At 41.5% G+C, this 20,015-nt stretch overlaps 1 protein-coding gene across 3 annotated transcripts in view; it reads left to right on the top strand.

Annotated features, from left to right (window-relative positions):
• GRID2 (glutamate ionotropic receptor delta type subunit 2) overlaps nucleotides 1–20,015 on the top strand; it is a 1,637,701-nt gene that overhangs the window by 1,580,461 nt on the left and 37,225 nt on the right. For 2 of the 3 annotated variants that reach the window (XM_045284270.1, XM_045284271.1), the window contains exon 15: nucleotides 5,857–6,097. In XM_045284270.1, coding sequence (XP_045140205.1) covers nucleotides 5,857–6,097 — 241 coding nt within the window. Of the gene's footprint in view, nucleotides 1–5,856; nucleotides 6,098–8,873; nucleotides 11,383–20,015 lie in introns of those variants that run through there. The other variant, XM_004703263.4, reaches the window with a different exon arrangement.

Below are 20,015 nucleotides of genomic sequence, written 5' to 3'. Positions count from 1 at the left end.
TTGCAGCCACTGTGTCGATCCACCTCATCAAGAATGTTCCTCTTTTTCGCCGCCCCTCCACTTTACCAAGCTGGTTGCCCTTTCCCAGGGACTGGTCTCTCCTGATAGCATGCCCAAAGTACTTGAGACAGAGACCTGCCATCCTTGCTTCCAAGGAGCATTTTGCCTGTACTTTCAATCCTACCAATCTCTATCTCTTCCAGCTCAATCATGCTTAAAGGTCTTAGATCATAAAGTTTCAGTCACCATGTAGCCAGAATTCTCTTTCATGACTTCGGTGTAAGAAGCCTGAAGAGTTTAGGAAAGTTATGCAGAAGATGAAAGAAAATCCCATCTTTCCAGACAGTTTGTGGAAGGGATGAAGTAGGGGCATGTAGAGAGGCAGTGAGTGGATAGATTTCAAGACACATCAGAGACAGAGGGTCTGCTTCTTCCCTTCTCATGAGAAACTCAGAGGGGCATTCAGGGGGCACAGAAAAGAGCAACTCAGATGTTTGAGAAGCAGGCAAACATACAAACATACAAGCATACAAGCAAGCAAGGCATACTCGGATGTTTGAGAAGCCAGAACAGTGTGATCATGAAAAAGCCAATATCCAATCTGCCTGCCTAGGTCTGCATTATTCCCAGGTGGTGTGGACCAGCCTGACTGGGAACCTTCCATAGTTAGTGACAAGGTGACATCAGAAGAGTGTTTGAAGGGCCCTAAGACAATCATGGGCTAAAGCAAGAAAGTGGCCGAAAGGATGCCATAAGGCACATCACTGTTAGGTGCCTCACATCAGCTCTGATGCGCAGTGACCTCAGATGCACAACAGAATGAAACCTGCCCAGCCCCCTACCGTCCTCACGACTGTCCCTCTGCTGAGCCCTTTAGTGCAGCCACTATGTCCATCCATTTGTGGAGCTCCCAAATTCTGAAGCAGTTAAAGAGAAAACATCAGCCAACCTCCGCTGACGAAGCCTTAGCCAACTGAAAGCCTCCACCCACAGAGGGACACATCAATCATCAACTAATGTCTGAGAGTGGGCCCGATCAATCACACCTCAAAGGAAAGCTTCAAAAGCAAGCCCAAGGACCATCAAGAGGCCAGCCTCTCACCTTCCCCCAAGCTTCCATATACACAGCATAATGTGACCCTCTATAATTCCAGATGCCACCGTGGCAAAGAGCAAGGGAAAGGTGGAGGACTTGGGAAGATTGAGTGACCGTCTAAAGTACATTAAGCAAAAGCTCAAGAGACCTCTTAAATCATTGAACCACATTGAATTTTAACATCCTATCGGGCTCAATTTAGATTTTTGTTCCCACAGTTCACCAGGCTCGGCCCTCTTGAAGATGACCCCATTAAGTTTTAGGGAAAAGCTGTATTTTCTTTGCACACCCAAATTGTTGTAAAAAAAAATTTGCTGTCACGGTACAATGTTATTGTTTGGTTTACAGGAAGCGTCTGTAATAGTTTTACGTGGGCTCGAGCAAATCTTTAAGGCTCAGAGTTAGCCCTTCTCTAAGCAGTTACAGATGAAATTCAGTGTGAGGTAATGGAGGAGAATGGGTTGGAAGTCGGCTCTGAGTCCTGGCCCAACTGACAATTTAGTATCTGTGTGCTTCACTGAAAAAAAGAAAATCACTCATAGCTTCCCAGCAGATGTGTCCTGACCGATGTACTAGGATATTGCTAAAATATTGATCCCTTCTGTCCATGGGATAGCCAAGGCTGGGCCTGCAGCAGCTGGAGCCCCAAGTCCTGAAATCCCTGGCAGCAAACAACCTTTGATCACCCCTTTCTGCTATAATATAAGAAAAGAGTGTATTGTCATGTGAAAATTGGGGTGGGGGCGCGGTAATCATGCCTTCATATGAAGAATAGATGAAAGGGGAAATGAACAAAATAGGTGATGTCTGTAATCCTTTTCATTGTAATTATTCATGCTTATAGGAATGCAAGGGCAGCTAGTATTGGTACTAGTAAGAGAAAGAAGGGTAGTCACAAATGCTGAACTGACAATAATAATCCGAGGTCTGGTAGAGATGCTTAAAATGTGGCGACATTAATCCTCACCACAACAACCATCAAAAGTAAGTATATTAGTAGTATCACGCTAGGCTAATAATCATATGAATGCCAATCACAGAAGCATTATAGACATTTCCACACAACTAACCTGAGAGAGTAAATTCTGCACTTACTTACACAGATAAGTCTCTGATTGCCCCCAAGCTCACTCTTAAAAGAAGTGACTGAAAAGACAGCTTTCATTTTTCTCCAATCACCAGGATTCCTTTACAGTTGGCTCAACAGGGATTTACCTGAGGCTGTGGTTGCAGGAACATCAGGAGGGACCTCTAGGCTGCCCTGGTATGCGAAGTCTAAATCAAAGTTACCTGTGTGAGATTAAAAACTTGCCTCTTTCTTTCAGCAACCTGTTTTGTTGTAAGTAGATTAATTTAAAAACTAATTCCTAGAGTAATGATTAAAGATGGTAAGTGGTCAATCATTAGTGCAATTCCCACACACAAATGAGGCTATTATCTTCAAAGTGAGTAAACCGCTTTAAAGATGAATGCCTTAAACCTGTTGAGAGGGTTTTCATTTGAATATGAAAGCCGCCTGCTTTGGCTTGCCTATCCCTTCCAGTGAAATTTGCTCATTTATATATATATACATATCAATAAAAGATTTATTGCATGCAAGCCTGGTCTATTAACCATTTTGAAATTGAAGTGAGTTTTTATGGACTTCCAAGATGTTTCTGTTCAATGAGCTTGCACATATTTTAACACTTTGGGGCAAAAGAAGGGAGAGCAACCTTCTTGACAGTGAATTGACTCACAGTCATCATACTTAGCTGCAAGCAAAAAGGTTGGGGGATTGAGTCCCCTGGGAGGCACCTGGTGATTGACTTCTGAGAAATCAACCACTGAGCACCTTGGGGAGCTTAGTTCCACTGGACACACCTGGTTGCCCACAAGCCAGAATCTACCAGAAGGCAGCTGGAGCTGGTACTGGTAAGGAGTATGTACCAGAACAGACCCAAGGGAAAAATGGTAACCACGCCGGCTGGCAAGCATCTCTTTTAGCTTTGGGGTTTGGGTAGCACAATACCCAAAGTGCCAAAAAACGGTAAAGTGCCTTTACAGATGATCTTTTTAGTTATCAATGCAGTAATGCTCAAAAGTAAAGATTTTTATTATCACTCGAGGGTAAAATGACAGGAATTTCTCTGGCTACCTCCCAAGAAGAGGGTTTTAACCATCCTACTGGAACACTTGGCTATATTTCTTAATGGCTTAGCCGTCAGAACACCAAGAAATCCACACATTTCAAATTCTCAGAAGGGAGCGGGCTGCAGTTACACTTCGCTTTCTGTGAGCAAAGCCTGCCATCTCGTGGGGATTGTCCAGATAACAAAATTACATGCGTTTCATGGAGCCAGGAGTTGGGTTTCCTTTTGATTATTAAGAAGTTTGCAACTACACTTGGTAAACACACACACACACACACACACACACACACACACCTGTTTTGCTTATCATTAAAAGACTAAACTTCCCTTTAGGTCTTTTTTTTAAAGAGTGGTTGGCCTTTAAATATCTGAAAAGAGAAATGATTGCTTCCCTTTTTTTAAAGTACTCCTTCCCTCTGTTTCTAACTCGGTGCATTCTACTCCGGTGCGCATGCGTTCACTAGGAGCCCTGGCAGTGCTGTGGCCTGAGCACGGAGCTGCTATTGGCAGCACCAGAGACCCTCAGGAGCGGTTCTAGTCTGTTCGCTGTAGGGTGGCTATAGGCCCAAATCCGCACAATCGCAGTGAGTTTGGTATGATTGTTGTGGGGTCATCCAATAATATTTAAAATTGTTCTACTGACTTCAATTGATCAAATAATCTACTGTTTTGTTTGTTTGTTTTTTAACTGCTCTGAGGCAACAGATCATTAGACAAATCAAGAATATCAGAAGACTGGAGGAAACATACAAGCCTGGGGAAGGCTCTCAGGAAGGGTTGGTCCTGGTGTGGTGGGAAGCTCCCTGCCTGGACCACCAGGGCGAGGGATGGAAATAGGCAATGTGAGGATAGACCAGATCACCTGGGATTGTCTGACTCTGGCTCACCACTGACTGTGCACTTGCTAACTCGGGGGGACTGTGGATGGCACCACCAACACACAAAATCCTCTTTGCTCTCTCCTGTTGCCCAGGAAACTGTTGCCCAGGCAACAGTTCAGAAGGGTAGCTATCCCTGCAGTGAGAAAGGTACCCCCTTCTAAAGAGTTCCGTTCTTCCCTCTAATGTTTTAAGCAGTCCTAATGCCAAGAATCCAAGATCCTGAGCAGGAGTACACAGGCATGAATCTGAACTATGTGGAAATTGTAAACCAAACTGAGAAAACGCTAGATAAAAATGCATGCTCCCCTCCACGCTGGATCGACACACCTGCATAATCACAAGGAGACCAGGTTGGAATTTTTCATCTGTAGAGACCTGGCAGTTCTATGCTGACTCGGGGCACAAGGACTTGGCTTCTGGTCCGGCCTCCTCCCACCACCAGCTCCGTCTGGCCCAGTGAAGTGTCCTGACGAAAGGTGACCTCGCGCTACACATCTCTGCCCACACTGCCTGCACACACCTCCCCTGTGCCCCTAGACTTGGAGGCAGCACCCTTAGCTGAGGGGTCTGCTCTCAGGAAGAAATGCCTGAGGAGCAGACCTTCACAGGACCCAGCCAGCACTTGGAACTCTTTGGGGAGGCAATTCCAGTGTGCCCTGAGGATGGGGCGGACTGTGAGCTGGTACATCACCTGACCTTCCTTCTCCCATGTGAGGGGTGCCCCTGGGGAGGGCAGAGCGAGGCCTGTCTCAGGTGGATCTAAAGAGGATATAGAATGGAGGCTATACCGTCTATGAAAACGACACTAAGCCACAATAGTCGCAGGCAGTAGGGGAGGGGAGAAGGGGAGGGCCATTTCTTATTTGCATTGAGTTGCTTCTGAAAGCCTCTGGTCCACTTTGCTTCTGGGTCTCCAAGGTAAGATGATTATTTTTCCCTTTGGCATGAAGAGGGAAACTAGACCAGCTCTGTGAAAGACCAAAAACGAGGTATTTTATCCAGTTCAAACTGACCCCAAGGCTTTCTCCCACTCGGTGTTAAATAATAGAAGTCTTTTTAATTTAAATTTCTTTGTCTGTAGCATATGCTGGGCGACATTATGTCAGCGTGTTGCTCTAAGCAGCAAAGCATTCTTCAGAAAGACATTAAGATCCAGAGCATCACTCTGTAGGGAAGGAGCGCAGAACGGCGACAGCTTGAAACGACATAAAAACAGTGCTTCTGAAATGTAATTGTAAGATCACGTGGCAACAAACCAGAGGGGAAATATTTATAATTATAGAACGAAACAACCACCCCAAAAAGACAGAAAGAAAAGAGAGGAAGAGGAGGAAGGAAAAGAGGGGAGCACTTTTATTAGTAAAAATAAACCATCGCCATTGGGTGACACCAACTCGAGGTAACCCATAGGTGTACAGTTGTGTTCCACTGCACTTCGATGCCTATGGTTCTTCCAGGTCCATCCCGGGGCCTTTTTTCCCCAGGCACCTCGGAGTGGGCTCAAATCTCCAGCCTTCTGATTGGCTTCCTTAGCTGTGTATCCTCCTGTAACGCTTGATTCTGAAGTGTGTAGAATCCAAGCCATGACAGCTGGGGGTCCCTGGCATTCCCTCAAGACCTGATCTCCATGTGCCTTTTCCCTGGACAGGTGCTGTTGTGTTCAAGGTGGGTTTATAAATGGATGCCGCGGGGCTCAAAGGCAAGAACTGTTCCCGTAGTGACACGTGGCTGTGTTCTTTACCCCAAGGATTCTGGAGCTTCAGCAGAACGGTGACATGGACATCCTAAGGCACAAATGGTGGCCTAAGAATGGCCAGTGTGACCTATATTCCTCAGTGGACACAAAGCAGAAAGGCGGTGCCCTGGATATAAAGAGCTTTGCAGGCGTTTTCTGTATCCTGGCCGCTGGAATTGTGCTCTCCTGCTTCATAGCCATGCTGGAGACGTGGTGGAACAAGAGGAAGGGCTCCCGGGTCCCATCGAAAGAGGTACTTGATTGACAGCTTACTGTCTAAGTTGAACCCCCACATGAGCCTAGTCTTCAGGGAGGATTATCACAAGGAAGAAGATAACGAGTTAGGGTGGTTCACGGGAAACTTTCTTTTCTTTGAAAATTGACAGTACATTTGTGAGACATGGACGTTGATAAGACAAATACTAGTGTCCCCTTCATGACATCTAAAAGGATGAAGGGGAGATTCTAGCATTCTGCTGACTGGCAGTGACCTGTGCTGTTCAGGGCCTTGAAATTCTTCCCAGAGCATAGCATAGACTCCATGCCAATGATTCTGAGCTGCTCCTATTCCCTTGACCCATTCACCAAGGTGCGCACCATGTTCCTTCAGTGAGTTGGTTGTCCGTAGATATGCTGGCTGGTGTCTCTGAAATGCAAAAATAACCAGGACTTGCTCTTGACCACCAGTGGCTGCTCCCCTCTCGCTATATGTAAATCTATTCGAAATGATATGTTTTTAGCTCTTTGCTTGGGCCCAAGCTACAGACTCCCCATTGTGGAATCATCCAGAATCCACTGTTTATCTTTCTCACTGGACCCAGCTCAACTCCAGAGCCATACTCTTTTTTTTTTTTCCTCAGGAGCTTTAGAAGAGTAGCTCCACAATTCCATAAACACTTTTTCTCTTTAAAAAGGAAGCACCTTGTTTCATTTATATATATGTGCCTCTCATATATATAGATGAGCTCCCTAAGTTATCAGAGGATTCCTGGTGACATAGTTGTTATGTATTGAGCTGCTAACCACAAGATCAGCCGCTTAAAACCACCAGTCCCTCCTCGGGAGAAAGAAGATGCTTTTTATTTCCAAAAATGATTTACAGTCTCCAAAACCCACCGGGCAGTTCTCCCCTGTCCTATAAGGTGGCTGTGAGGCAGAGCCGCCTGGATGGCAGTGAGATCAACTGTCAGCGAAATGCATTTTTCTTTTTTTTTTTTTTGCATTTTTCTTAAATAGTGAAATCACAATACAAATTGAAATGAAAAAGGAACCAAAGTTTGCTAACTATTTTGACTTGCTGGATAGTTGCCCTGCTCACTGCCACTTGAACTTGGGGTAGCTAAAGAATGCTGAGCTGGGCTCCTCAGAGGAATGGCTCTAATGCATAAATCAAAATGACTTCTTATTTGCATATGAATGTTTGCATGCTAATGTGTTCTTTCAAACACTGTTTTCTAAAGTAGACGAAGGATTCTTTCCTATCTTATACTCAGACTTGTTTGGCACTATTTATAAAGGAAAGCTTGGCTTAGCAAAGATAAAATTTTGCCTTCTACCTGTTTAAATGATCACAGATTCTAGGGTAGTGAGAGATGAGTTAAAAATTAATCAGGTTTTATTGAAACGTTTGCTTTGTGGAACAAACTTCAGGTATCTGTGTTGACACTGATTCAATGCAAAACACCACACCAATGCAGCATTAGGACTGAGACCACAAATGCTCAAAACCCTGGAAATTAAGGAGTCCCCAGCTCCTTACATTTTGAATTACTATATATGGTATTAAATGTTTGCATTATCATATGTGTTGATAGATGACTACATTACAGTTGCTTTGGGAACCATAAAATTATCTCTCTCAACCCTCTAGCGTCTCAGTGATAATATTGCATTAATGGATATTTCTATTGGCTTTTGAAATGAGAAAGAAGATGGAAAACAATGAAGCACATCAAAATATTTTTTTCACCAAAGAACACAAGAATCACACAATGCAGAGAATGCAGATGCCATCTTAACTCGGGAATACTAGCCCACACCTCATGAACAAATATTTTCTCCTCTTCCATGTTTGGTTATGAATAAGATTGATCACACAGGCAGTTCTATTTTAATTTAAGTCTTATTTTTCAAATATCAGACCTTAGTGCTTATTTGTTCGTGGAGATCATAAGAGGTTTATGAATTTATTTCATCCAACATAAAATTGAGGTTATATTCATTTTTGGTTTTGTTAATAAGTTCCTGACTTTTAGCATAGCTCAAAGCATCTTTGCTTTAAAGGCCATTGGACATGAGTCAATCATAAACTGAAGTTGTCACCTACATCTCCTGACTTAATTGGGGTCTCTGAAAGTCCCGCTGACCTCAGAAAATTGTCTCATGCAGGTGCCACACAGGTAGATTCTATGAAACCCCACCATTCGAAGTTGATTCTTTTGCGTTTAAAGATCATAAACCACTTGTACAAAGACCCGGTACACAACCCTAGATAGCGAGAGAGATAAGCACTGGCCTATGGAAGGATGAGTGGTGGACAGGAATAAAAATCCACGTTGGAATGAGACACCTTGAGAAAGAAAGGCATGTGTCAAAGGAAAATTGGGATCAGGGGAGGCCGGGTGTGGGTTGTTCACACTACACTTTGTCTTTTTTACCATTTTCCTAGACCCGTCCCTGCTCTCAGAGAATGATACTCCCCCATCTCCTGCTTCCATGTCTTCATAGTTGCATGTGGTGTATGTTCATCTTAGAAATTTTGCTGAAAGAAAAACAGTGGTGATCGATGACCTTGAGGACAGGGGTCATCTCAGAACCATGTTGGCACCCCTAGAACTGAACACAGTGCCTGGCTCATATTAGGTGCTCAATAAATATTAGTTGAATGAATAAACCCCCAAGTTCAGTTAATTACATATCATGTTTACTGAACTACTTTTTTTTTCTTTCCTTTCTGTTCTTTTTTTTTTTTTTCAAACCATGGGAGCTAGTACTGATGAGAACCTTATCTTCTTTTTCTTCATCTCCAGGATGACAAGGAGATTGACCTGGAGCATCTCCATAGACGTGTAAATAGCTTGTGCACAGATGACGACAGCCCCCATAAACAGTTTTCCACCTCGTCTATTGACTTGACCCCTCTGGACATTGACACTTTGCCAACACGACAAGCACTGGAGCAAATCAGTGACTTCAGGAACACTCATATCACCACAACCACCTTTATCCCCGAGCAGATCCAGACTCTTAGCCGCACACTGTCAGCTAAAGCGGCCTCTGGTTTCGCTTTTGGCAACGTGCCTGAGCACCGAACTGGCCCTTTTAGGCACAGGGCACCTAACGGGGGCTTTTTCAGGAGTCCGATAAAAACAATGTCATCTATTCCCTACCAACCAACCCCTACTCTGGGGCTGAATCTGGGCAGTGACCCGGACCGAGGCACCTCCATATGAGCAGACAGCAAAAATTGCTTCACTCTTTCTTTTTCCTTTTTTTTTTTTTTTAGGACTCCCTTTGCAAGGAGCAACTGTAATATTGTGGGACTAACATGGATGTAACATTAAAACAAAATCAGGATTATTAGTAATTCTAGTTTTTCTCCTCACCTTCTCCTTTCTCTCTCCTCTTTCTCCCTTTTTCCTTTCTGCCCATATGGTTCTCCCTCCCCTTTTGTTCATGCTTCCACTTGTTCCCCTAGAATAGAGTATCCTAGAAGCCGATTAGTCTGGTCTTCATAGACTGTGCTTCAAGTACAGGAAATGTGCACTGAGTACCCTAAAAGTGTATGCAGGATTCATTTTACATCAAGACCTCTCACGTAACATTTCTGTTTTTCAGAATATAATTGCAATAACTTCAATCTTTTCACATTCTTCTGCTGCACCCATACCAAGCTCCCCTGCTGTTGAGTGTCCTTTAACTGTGGACCAAAAGCAACCCCTGCAGTGCTTATAAAACAATTTGAAGACCATTCAGGCCACTTAATATGAGAATGCAATTTTGTAGGATTAAAAAAAAAAAAAAAGCCATGAATTTGCCAGTCACGACTACAGTTTAAACTACTCTTGCACTGCAACAGTGCATATGGCCTTTATGTGATTGTACAGTACCAGAAGTTCTTTCTTATGTACAGTAAACGTTATCCTATGGCAGAAGCCTCAATTGTGTTAAATAAGCTAGTATCTCATATATACATATATATGCACCTATATGATGTGTATATATATAAAAAGGCAGCCATTGCTATTGCAATTCATTTAATAAAGCTTTAGTTTATTAAAACAATTTAAGTATTGTATACAGGAAATATGTATAGTGCAGGGGGTCTTTTCAGTTCGAAAAGATGTTGCTTTAATGTTGTTCTGAACTGCATTGTTGGCCAACAGAGGATATTTTATACTTTTGTTATTAAAACATCCAGGGATTTAATATTTATTCCTAGATGTGACTCATTTTAATGGGTTTCACATTTGTTATCCAGCAGTGTATAAGGCTAACCTCGATCCCTGTACTTTTAATGGATTATCTAAATGGGAAACGCTGTTAGTCTAACTATAGCAGCCACAGCACATAGAGCTCCATAGGAGCTGAAACAGATTGTTGAAGGTTAGTAAATTCTCTTCCAAAGCAGTAAGGCAATCAGTACAAAAACTGCAGTAGGGGGGAGGAGTCCTTAAGATCTTGATGTGGCCTTAATTACTGTCATGTTACCCTAAAAAGAAATTATAATAACCATACTGGGCTCTCAACATAAACACCCCCCCCCCTTTTTTTAATTCAGTGCTCTTTGGAGGAGCTATGTATTTTTTACATTCATGCCAAGTGTGTAGAAAGACGAAAGCAAACACAGGGCCTGTTTGTGCACGGCCCTTTTAAAACAGCATTCATCCCTGTTAGAAACGTAGAAGGAACTTCCTTAGTGATCCTTTAAAAAAATGTGATAAGTAGGAAGCAAGAACTCACCTGTGTTTTATGCAGTCATACACTTATGTTAATCTAATTCATGCCGAGCTAGGATTGATATAGGAACCAACCTATGTGATTTGCTTTAGGAGAAATTTAAAAAGGTATATTCTTAAGGTCTATTATATTTTGATGCTAATTCTGTTCTGGGGAGCATCTTGTACTGTCACTGTTTTTGTACTAAATCTTCAAATATTGTCTACTGTGTAAGGCAGAAAAATTTCTTATCATGAAAAAACCATTTCGTTTCCGGGGTAACAAGTACCTACGTGCATGCACAGCTTGTTTTCCCGTGTAACATTCATAATCTCATTCTCAACTCTGGTTTTAAAACAGGAAAAAAAAAAAAGATCTTTACAACAAGCTATCTAGGGACATACCAGATGTCGCAGTGATTTAGCTATCAACAAACTGTTAACCGTGTACAATATTTAAAATAACCTATTTTGATGTATTGCCTATTATACAAACACACAAAACCCTTTTTGGAGGCCTCAGTTATGAGTGGCAGAGCTTTCTGTGTATAATTTGTCTAAATAATTTGTCTAATAAAAATGTTTTCTAAACTTGCTCTCATACTATGAAGTCTTACCTATAAATCTTGAAAATGCTTACCCTCTCATGGACCAAGCTGGATTTTTTTTTTCTGAAAGTTTATCTTGAGTTCACTCAAACATAAAACACCTGAAGTTTTACTGGCAGAACGATTCCAAAATGATCGAGGTCCTAAATCAATGAAAGATTGCCTTCGTGCTTTTGGGGACTCTCTGAAACAGTGATAAATTTTCCTTTCTTCTTGGAAGTTTCTGTGAGAATTTTGTGGCGTGGGGGGCAAAGGGAGACATTTAGCTCGTTTCATGTAAACAATGTATCATAATAATAGCAGCATAAAGGTTTGTTAACAACAACAACAAAGAACACTAAAAGTAATTATTAGCCGAAGGATTCATTTATTCATAATTGTGTTGCTGTTAGAGAAATAGCCACCATGCTGAATCTATTAACTTGGAAATTAAGTTGAACTCCAAGGCTATTTGTAATAAAGAATTGTGTTCTGCATTTGAAGAATAATGTTACATTCTTCTAGCACTTAAGTCACACAGTGGATCGAAATTTGAAAATATGGTTAATTGAGATGAAATTCCAATGTCCTCTAACTCCACGAGATTGTGAAAATGTTGGAAAAAGGGCTCAACCAGTTCCCTCAGTTTACCAGGATAGGACGCTACATGATAGAAACTGCTCGCCCAAGTGCTTGACAATCAAAGATATAAAATGGAGGCTTTAAATGAAAAATGGTCCATGTCTCAGGCACATTCGTGCAAATCCTATGGATTACAAACTTAGGGATGACTCATGTAGAAAGTCTTCCCTGGCCTTTCTCACCAAGCCTAAGGGATATTTTTCCAGCTTCCAGCTTGGGAGTGCATGCCTGATCTGAGCCAACCGATCTTGTGACAGCTGAAGAAATGACTGTCTGAAGTTACTCACCCATAGCTCGCACGTCAGAGAGGAACCCATCTCTGTTGGGCACTTGTTCCTTTACTTTATCATTTGCTCCGATTTGTACCACTATGCCAACGTTGCAACTTCAACACCAAGCGAGCATGTACAGCCAAGTGCTGTTAATTCACTTAAATATCCAACCCATTCCACAGGTGAATGAGAAGCTATCTGGTTATCACTTCCACCATGTCCAAAATTGCATGCGAACTTGGATTTAACCACACATTTTAAAACTTTAAGGCGTGACTCACCTCTTTCTCGTATATCTCAAACTCTAAGCAATTTTTCATTTTCTCGGGTTTTTTCATCTTCGTTCATTTGGGATTACTTGTCATTTGAATAAGTACTTTAAATACAGATTTTGTTGACTAGTATTAAGCTTCATCAACTAGAAGTCGTTCTTTAAAAACATGAAAATTTCTTTTTTTTTTTGTTACAAGGTCTTCTAACCCACAGAGCTGGAGTTATTTTCATAGAAAAAGATGACTTTTGTAAATCACCATTACAACTAAAGCATGAGAGTTTGGTAATTTTTTTTTTACTATTATTGTTTTTATATAACCAGAATTTTCTAATGGTGAAGCATTCTGGGTTTTAAATATAATAAGTCAAGCAGAATGGGCTAAGAGTTAAAGGTAAATGTGAGTTTTATCTTTAAATATACATCTGTTGGTAATGATAATACACAGTGGACTTTTATAAACACAGTTTTATGAAAAACGTATTAAAATAATTTTATAAAAAATAAAATAAATAATTTTATTTCTGGAAATAAGTCCTAAAGCCTGCTCTTGTGATCAAATCCTAAATAGCAGCAATTGTGGCCCTTTTATTATTTCAACTAATATTTTTCTAAGTATCCTCTTGTGGGGCAGCACAAAAGCAGTGCTCCTTTTGTGGAAATTACTTCCTTGACATTGAAAAAATACGGAAGGAAAGCTGCTTAGATGTGATAGGTTTCATTCAGAATCTGCTCATCTCTACTGAGAACCTATTATGCATAAGCCATGATGCTTAGTCAACAATTCACTGCCATCAAGTCCAATCTAGCTCACAGAGAACTTGCAGGACAAGAAACAACCTCCCTGTGGGCTTCTGAACCTGCAAATCTTTACCGCATACTGAAAAGTAGAAGGCTGCCTTCCGGAATTTCTAGGACAGCTAAATGGGTCACTCACAACCCGTGCAAGTCATTTCTTTCCTTTTTAATACAGAGCAGAAATCCAAGCATTCTCCCATGGAGCAGCAGGTGGGTTCGAACTATGGATCTTGAGGTTAGGGGGCCAGGGTGTAACCCATTGCACCACCAAGGCCAAGGTCAAGGAAAGGATATTATAAGAAGCTTTATTCTTTTAATATAATTGATAAACTGCTGAATGGATTACTATGGTAATCGCCATTGAACCAAAACAAACAAAAAACAAATCCACTGTTCTTGTGTTTCTTCTGATTCATAGCACTCTCTAAGACAAAGCAGCTTCCCCATACCGTTTCCCAGGCTGTCATCTGTACAGGGGCAGACTGGTGAGACTTACCAACCTTAACCCCTGTGCCCCCACGCCTGAAACAGTGTGCCACTAGCACCACCACCAAAAAAAAAAATCACCCACCTCACTGCCATCGAATCAATGCTGACTCATAGGGACCTCCTGTGGGTTTCTGAGACTGTAATTGTTTACAGGAATAGAAAGCCCAGGCTTTCTCCCGCAGCTGCTGTTGGTTCCGAACTGCTGACACCCATTGAGGGAATGGATCTGGATATACTCTACCTCCCCAACTCTCCATCCTGAATACTAAGAGGCAGGAGGCATGACTACCTTCCCAAGTTTCAAAACCGCATAGTCATCTTTGTTTACATGAACAACCCAACTGAAGAAGTGATCTGGAAAATTCTCAAAGGGTAATTGAATAATTTAAGCTGCCTTCTTAGGTTCCGACCTCTTTCCACAAAAGAAGATTTGAGAATTTTGCAACACGCTAGCCCACACCAGCTTAAACTTTCAGAGCATTGAAAACCATCATCAGCCACAGGCCAACTGCTATCTAGCCCTTTATTGTGATCAAACCCCGCCCACCGGTCTGAGTTGGACTGTGACCCTCCCTCCGATAGCCCCCTCCGAATGGCAGAGACAACAGCAGCTCATTTTCTATCCCTGCAGGAGAGTCATGGTAGTTAGAGATCTCCAATGTTTCAAACAACTGACTTCAAAGGACTGTTCACAGTACGCTTTAGTCAGGGAGTTTTTTCATCTTGAAGCTACTGCAACTAAACTCCTGGATATCTTTCCTGTTCTCTAAGACACAATGCAGTGCTATCCGTGAGCGCAAGGAATGTAACATGTTTGGCAGGCTGACTACTGTGACAACAGCCTCCCCCCCACACACAGTCCTCCGGGACAATAGAAACTTCATGGTCTGGCTCCACTGTAGCGTGCTGTTCGGAGGCGTGGACCAGGTAAAAGACACCGTGATGCAGCCTCTGCACAGAACTGGAAACTTCCTTTCCTGAATTTTCCTAACTCCTGTTTTTTTTAATAACACTCTGTTTTCTTTCCATGTAATATTAATTATATATATATATTTTTAAATCCAACTTGAAAACTTTTCCCCCCTTGTCTTAACAGCCCTGATGGCATAGTGGATTACAAGTTGGGCTAACCTCAAGGTCAGCAGTTCAAAACCACCAGTCTCTCTGTACCTACCATGGACTATTTTGCCCAGCCTGTGTGAGCAATGAGGCTCTGGTGCTCTTTTCGAGAAATCCCATCTTGGCGTGTCAGCATATTTCAAAGATGTGGAGCTATCTGTGATGTGACAGAAATTTCACAAAATTTTCAGGACAACATTAATTCTTGTTAATTAAAAACAAATTAAGCTTTCATAACAGCTGCTATAAAAGGAGAAAACATATGTCACAAAATCCAGGAATGAGACAATGTGAGAACCAGAAAAAGGATGAGGAGCATGATTGTTTTTTACTGACACTTGAGAATTTTAATAAATATTTTGCCTGCCACAAGATTTGAATGAGTAGAAACAAATAGTAATTTTCAGAATAATATTTTATTTTTAATTGGGCAATATATATATATATTTTTAGTAATTAAATGTCCTAAATCTATGACTATTTGCAATGTTAAGAACTGGACACCCATAGTACTTTTCTAAAGTCTGCACAGATACACATACAAGCATACACTGGCCAAAAGATGTCTAAGAGGAGGCCTTTATGAATGGGTTTTTCTAATGTACAGTAAAATAAGCTTTGACTTATAAAAGCAATGTTGCATAAAAGTTTTCCACATCACAACTATTTCCAGAGCTTCCTGTGCATATACCTGTTTCCCGTTAGATAAATAAGACTCTGCTGGCTAATGTCTAATTGTTTGCCCAGAACTACTTCACAGTTGACTGTAAAATTCTTTCTAGCCCTATATTAATATCATTTTATAAGGATTGGCTACAAAATTTATGTTTAGAATTACTAAAATTAAATTGAAAGTAGAAATACCACATATCCAGCTCATTTTCTTTGATTTGTTGTTGATGTTGTTGTTGTATCTACACATAGTTAGCGGGAACTTAACCTGGTCAGCTATTTTTCTAGGTATGGTCAAGAAAGTTTTGAGCATTTGTTAGATGGATTTTAATGATGTGAATAATATAGTTAATGCTATCTATCAAATACAGAGCTACATTCATGTATAAAACCAGTTCTATGAGTCTAGTACTTCTTTTCAAATCAATGTCAAAAATTAAAATAACTCAACAGTCCACTAAACTATATATAAAATTGGGATTCTGGGATTCAGTTTCACATGACCAAACATTTTTCAGCTTACTGCTCACTGACTGGATTATTCCATACTAATGCCACAGTAAATTATGCTTCATAAGCTTAGTCACACTTATAAGAACATGTACTGTCTCAAAAGCTTTTTGGTGTGCCTGAGTTACATGGTAAGACTTCAAATAGAGTTCTATCACCAACAATGCTTAACTGAAAATTTTTCATTCTTATTCCATAATTATCCTTTTGTGTTGGTTTCTCTCTTTCTAACTATTATGGGTATGTATACATCAACTTTAGAAATATTGCAGAAGAAATATGAAGAACAAAACAATTACATATTGCCAATAAATCCATCAACTAATACTTACTGAGCACCTACTATGACCAAGGCATCATAGGGCAGAAGGTCCCAAACATGTGCATCAAGGCACACACCTGAGCTGCCAGTGGTTACAAGCTGCTGAACTATTGGCCTTTCATCCCCCAGGATGGCTGGATGGGTCTCTTGGTCTGCAATGCAGGAATGAGTTGCTCTCTTCTTTTATACCCAGACTTCTTCTCAGACAGCTTCCCACAGTGGAAGAAACAAAATATACACATTTTTTGAGTTACATATAAGTTCATGCTTCCAATACAATCAGAATGTATGAGTATAAATTATATCAGCATATTTAATTTTCATATCAATGGTCTCAGAGTATTTAATTGTTGTATCGATGGTACAGAGAAGACCTTCTATAAGCAAGAAGGGAGAAGGACTAAGGGCTCCATGACTTGTTCTGATTCCTTGGTGTCAGTGGAAAGGTAGCCTGAGCACCAAGAATATGAAGCAGTCAGAATAATGGGAGAGAACATTCAAGTGGAGGATGCCAGCCACCCAGAGGCCCCAGGACAAGAAGCACGTTGTAAAGTGAACAGTAGACAAGAAGAACAGGCAGGTGAGGCCCATGTCAAAGGACAACTGGAGGTAAATCTGGATGTAACTGGGGAAGGTGTGAAGGCTGGGCTAACGAGGTTCAAGTATATCCTGTTCACCATCCATTCACTCATGCATTCAGCATATGTTCATTGAGGTTCTGCTATGCTTAGGGCACTGTTCTAAATGTTGGAGAAGCATCAGCAAGCAAGACAGATATCCCTGTCCTTGTGGAGCTTTGCATTTTCTAGGAGACAGGCAACAATAATAAGCAAAATAAATGAATCCTATTAGGAAAAGTGTGGGCACGGGGTGGGGGAAGGGCAGGAGGGGACAAAGGAGAGAAGGAGGGGTGTGGGATTGGAATTTTAAATAAGGTGGTTAAGGGAGATCTCATTTCTAATTAGACATTGTGTTGAGTTAGCCTTGTTGCTGCTATCTGAGCAAAGGAATTGCCAAAGAGCATGGATGACCCAAAGGTGGAGAGGGAGAGTGCTGGGTATGTTTGAAAGGCATCAAGAAGGTCAAGCTTGCCAGACTAGAAGGAACAACAGGGATGGTTGGTAGGAGACCAGCGACCAGCTCAGAGATCACTCATTACTCACCCTGTGGTTTCAGAGGTAAGGGTAGCAATTTTAGCGTTTACTCTGCATGAGATGGAGCCCACGGGAGTGTTTTGAGCTAAGTAGAAGGTTTGGTTGATCTCAAAGGAGCTCAACAGGTTGCTAACAAATTCAGATGTAGGTCAATTCTGCGGCGGGGGGGTGGGGGGTTGGGGGGAGTGTTCCTATTTACTGCCATGTAGAGAGAGTGGTGTGCTGGTCCCTGCCCATGCCTCCTGGGGAATGTCAGTCCTCGGACTGCCAGCAAAAGAATGCAGCTGGCAGCGTCCATGGGGCGTGTAGTGACCTTCATCAGGGCACTGGGAAGCTGCTGGTGATTACTATTATTATTTTACTAAAATACAGAGAACCATGCTCTTGCAGGGGGCCTTTTTAGAACAATTACAAAACAAAACTCACTGCCATTGAGTCAATTCCAAGTCCTAGTGATCCTGAAGAACAAGTCGGATTGCCTCATGGCGTTTCCATGGCCGTCGTCTTTATAGGAGCAGACAGCCTCATCCCTTTACTGCTGTGTTGCCGGCGGGTCCAACTGTGAAATACAGCAAGTAAAAGACCCAGTAAGAGACTTTCACAGGCGTCCAGGGAGAAGCTGGACTTCTGTGGTAGCTCATAAGAAGGGAAAAAAATACAGTTAGGAAATATATTTTGAGATAAAAATCACAAGAATGTAAAGACTAAGTACAGAGTGCAAAAGAGAAAAGCAAGTCAAGGATGATTTTCAAAATGAGATAATAGAAATATGAACATGATCTATCAGAAGGGGCAACATCATAAAATGTCCTGGTGGGCTATGCATTGGGCTGCTAACCGTCAAGTCCAAAGTCCAAATGCTCCAAGAGGCTCAAAGAGAAAGATGAGGCAGACAGTTTCCATTTACTGTCTTGGAAACCCAAGAGTGCAGGCCTACTCTGTCCTAAAGGGCCACTATGAGTTGGAACAACTCAAAATCATGGGAGTATCTGCTAAGTATTTGCTAAGCTTCATTTTTCTTTAAATCACAGGATTTGTGAAGAAGAAATGGAATTGAGAAGTGTTTAGTTTTCTTTCATTAGAAGGAATCATCTATATTTCATAATTTCTAGGGGTTTGTCCCAGGATTTCAGGAGCAAGGCCCACTGGGCTTAAATCAGGTCAGCTCTGCTTTGATTCCTTCATATCCTTGACTTTAATATGATTCTCTTTACTCTCTAGAGAGCACATCATTCACAGATATCAAAACCTCAATCTGAATGCTTTCTGAGCCTCTCCTTTAGAGCATTCCGCAATTGCAATTACCTAATTTTTAATATTCTTCCTTACCTGTGGATTTTGTACTCTAGTGAAAGTTGCCCCCTTATATCTCTTGAGATGTCATTGAAGCAGTCCAATCTCTCTAGCTCACATAACATTTACCTATTTCCCACATGGAGCCTGCTCAGATTTTTATTAAGCTGTCCTGGGATGTGGTAAGTATGATTCAAACCCCACAACCAGGGAGTGAACTAAACCAAATTATCTTCAGAGTTTTTTTAAGAGAGAATGCTCCAGGTGTAAGTCCCATTACATTAAGGCCACAAGAACAATCCAAATCAGACTTCCCTGAAGAGGGAACTAAAATATATGTTGAGATATAGACTTGTTTTAAAAAAGGGAAACAACCAAAGTATGCCGAACCTTGCAAGCACCTGCTGTGTGTAAGCACTACAGAACAAGTCCAATCTCTGTGCCACTACGTGTGCTTCCCCGTCATTGCTGTGAACAGTACTGGGTCTGTTTCCACATGAGCATGCAGGGAGCCTTGGCTGATGTGGCTAAGAGTATACTCCCCAAGACTACAGAGCAGGTCTGAAATAGTTGCCACCACCAAGTTCAGTTTTAAAAGTGTTTTCACCAACCAGGTGCCATTAACAAGATCTTTCTGAATCTGGTCCCTGCGTTAGTTGCTACTCATCACACTGAGGTCACTAGAATGGTCCACTAGTGAAAGGTCAAAGATGAGTTCCAAATGCTAAGAGGAAAAAAATAATATAGTAAATATAAAACAAGAAATAGGCAGTAAATGTCTTTATGGATTTAAATGACTTTGTACAATCTATGTTTCATGCTGTTTGAGTATATTACCCACTGCCATCAAGTAGTTCCGGCTCATAAAACCAGCCCCACTGGTGGCAAGTTAATTTTGACTCCCAGTGACCCTAAAGGTCAAAGTAGGACTGTTGCATTAGGATGCTGTATTAGTCTGGGTACTTATGAGAAACAAATCCACAGCAACTCATGTATAAGAGTTTTATGTAAAGAAAATGTGCATCACGAAAATATCCCAACCCAATGCTGCCCAAGCCCACAAGTCCAACATTAACTCATTAACCCAACACCAGTCCACAAAGTC

The sequence above is a fragment of the Echinops telfairi genome, unplaced genomic scaffold (assembly GCF_000313985.2).
Source record: "Echinops telfairi isolate 266 unplaced genomic scaffold, ASM31398v2 ScPeMD7_7468;HRSCAF=8506_0, whole genome shotgun sequence".
In the NCBI taxonomy this organism is placed as follows: Eukaryota; Metazoa; Chordata; class Mammalia; order Afrosoricida; family Tenrecidae; genus Echinops; species Echinops telfairi.
The sequence above is the reverse complement of the archived record's forward strand: the minus strand, read 5'-3'. Positions and strand labels throughout refer to the sequence as shown.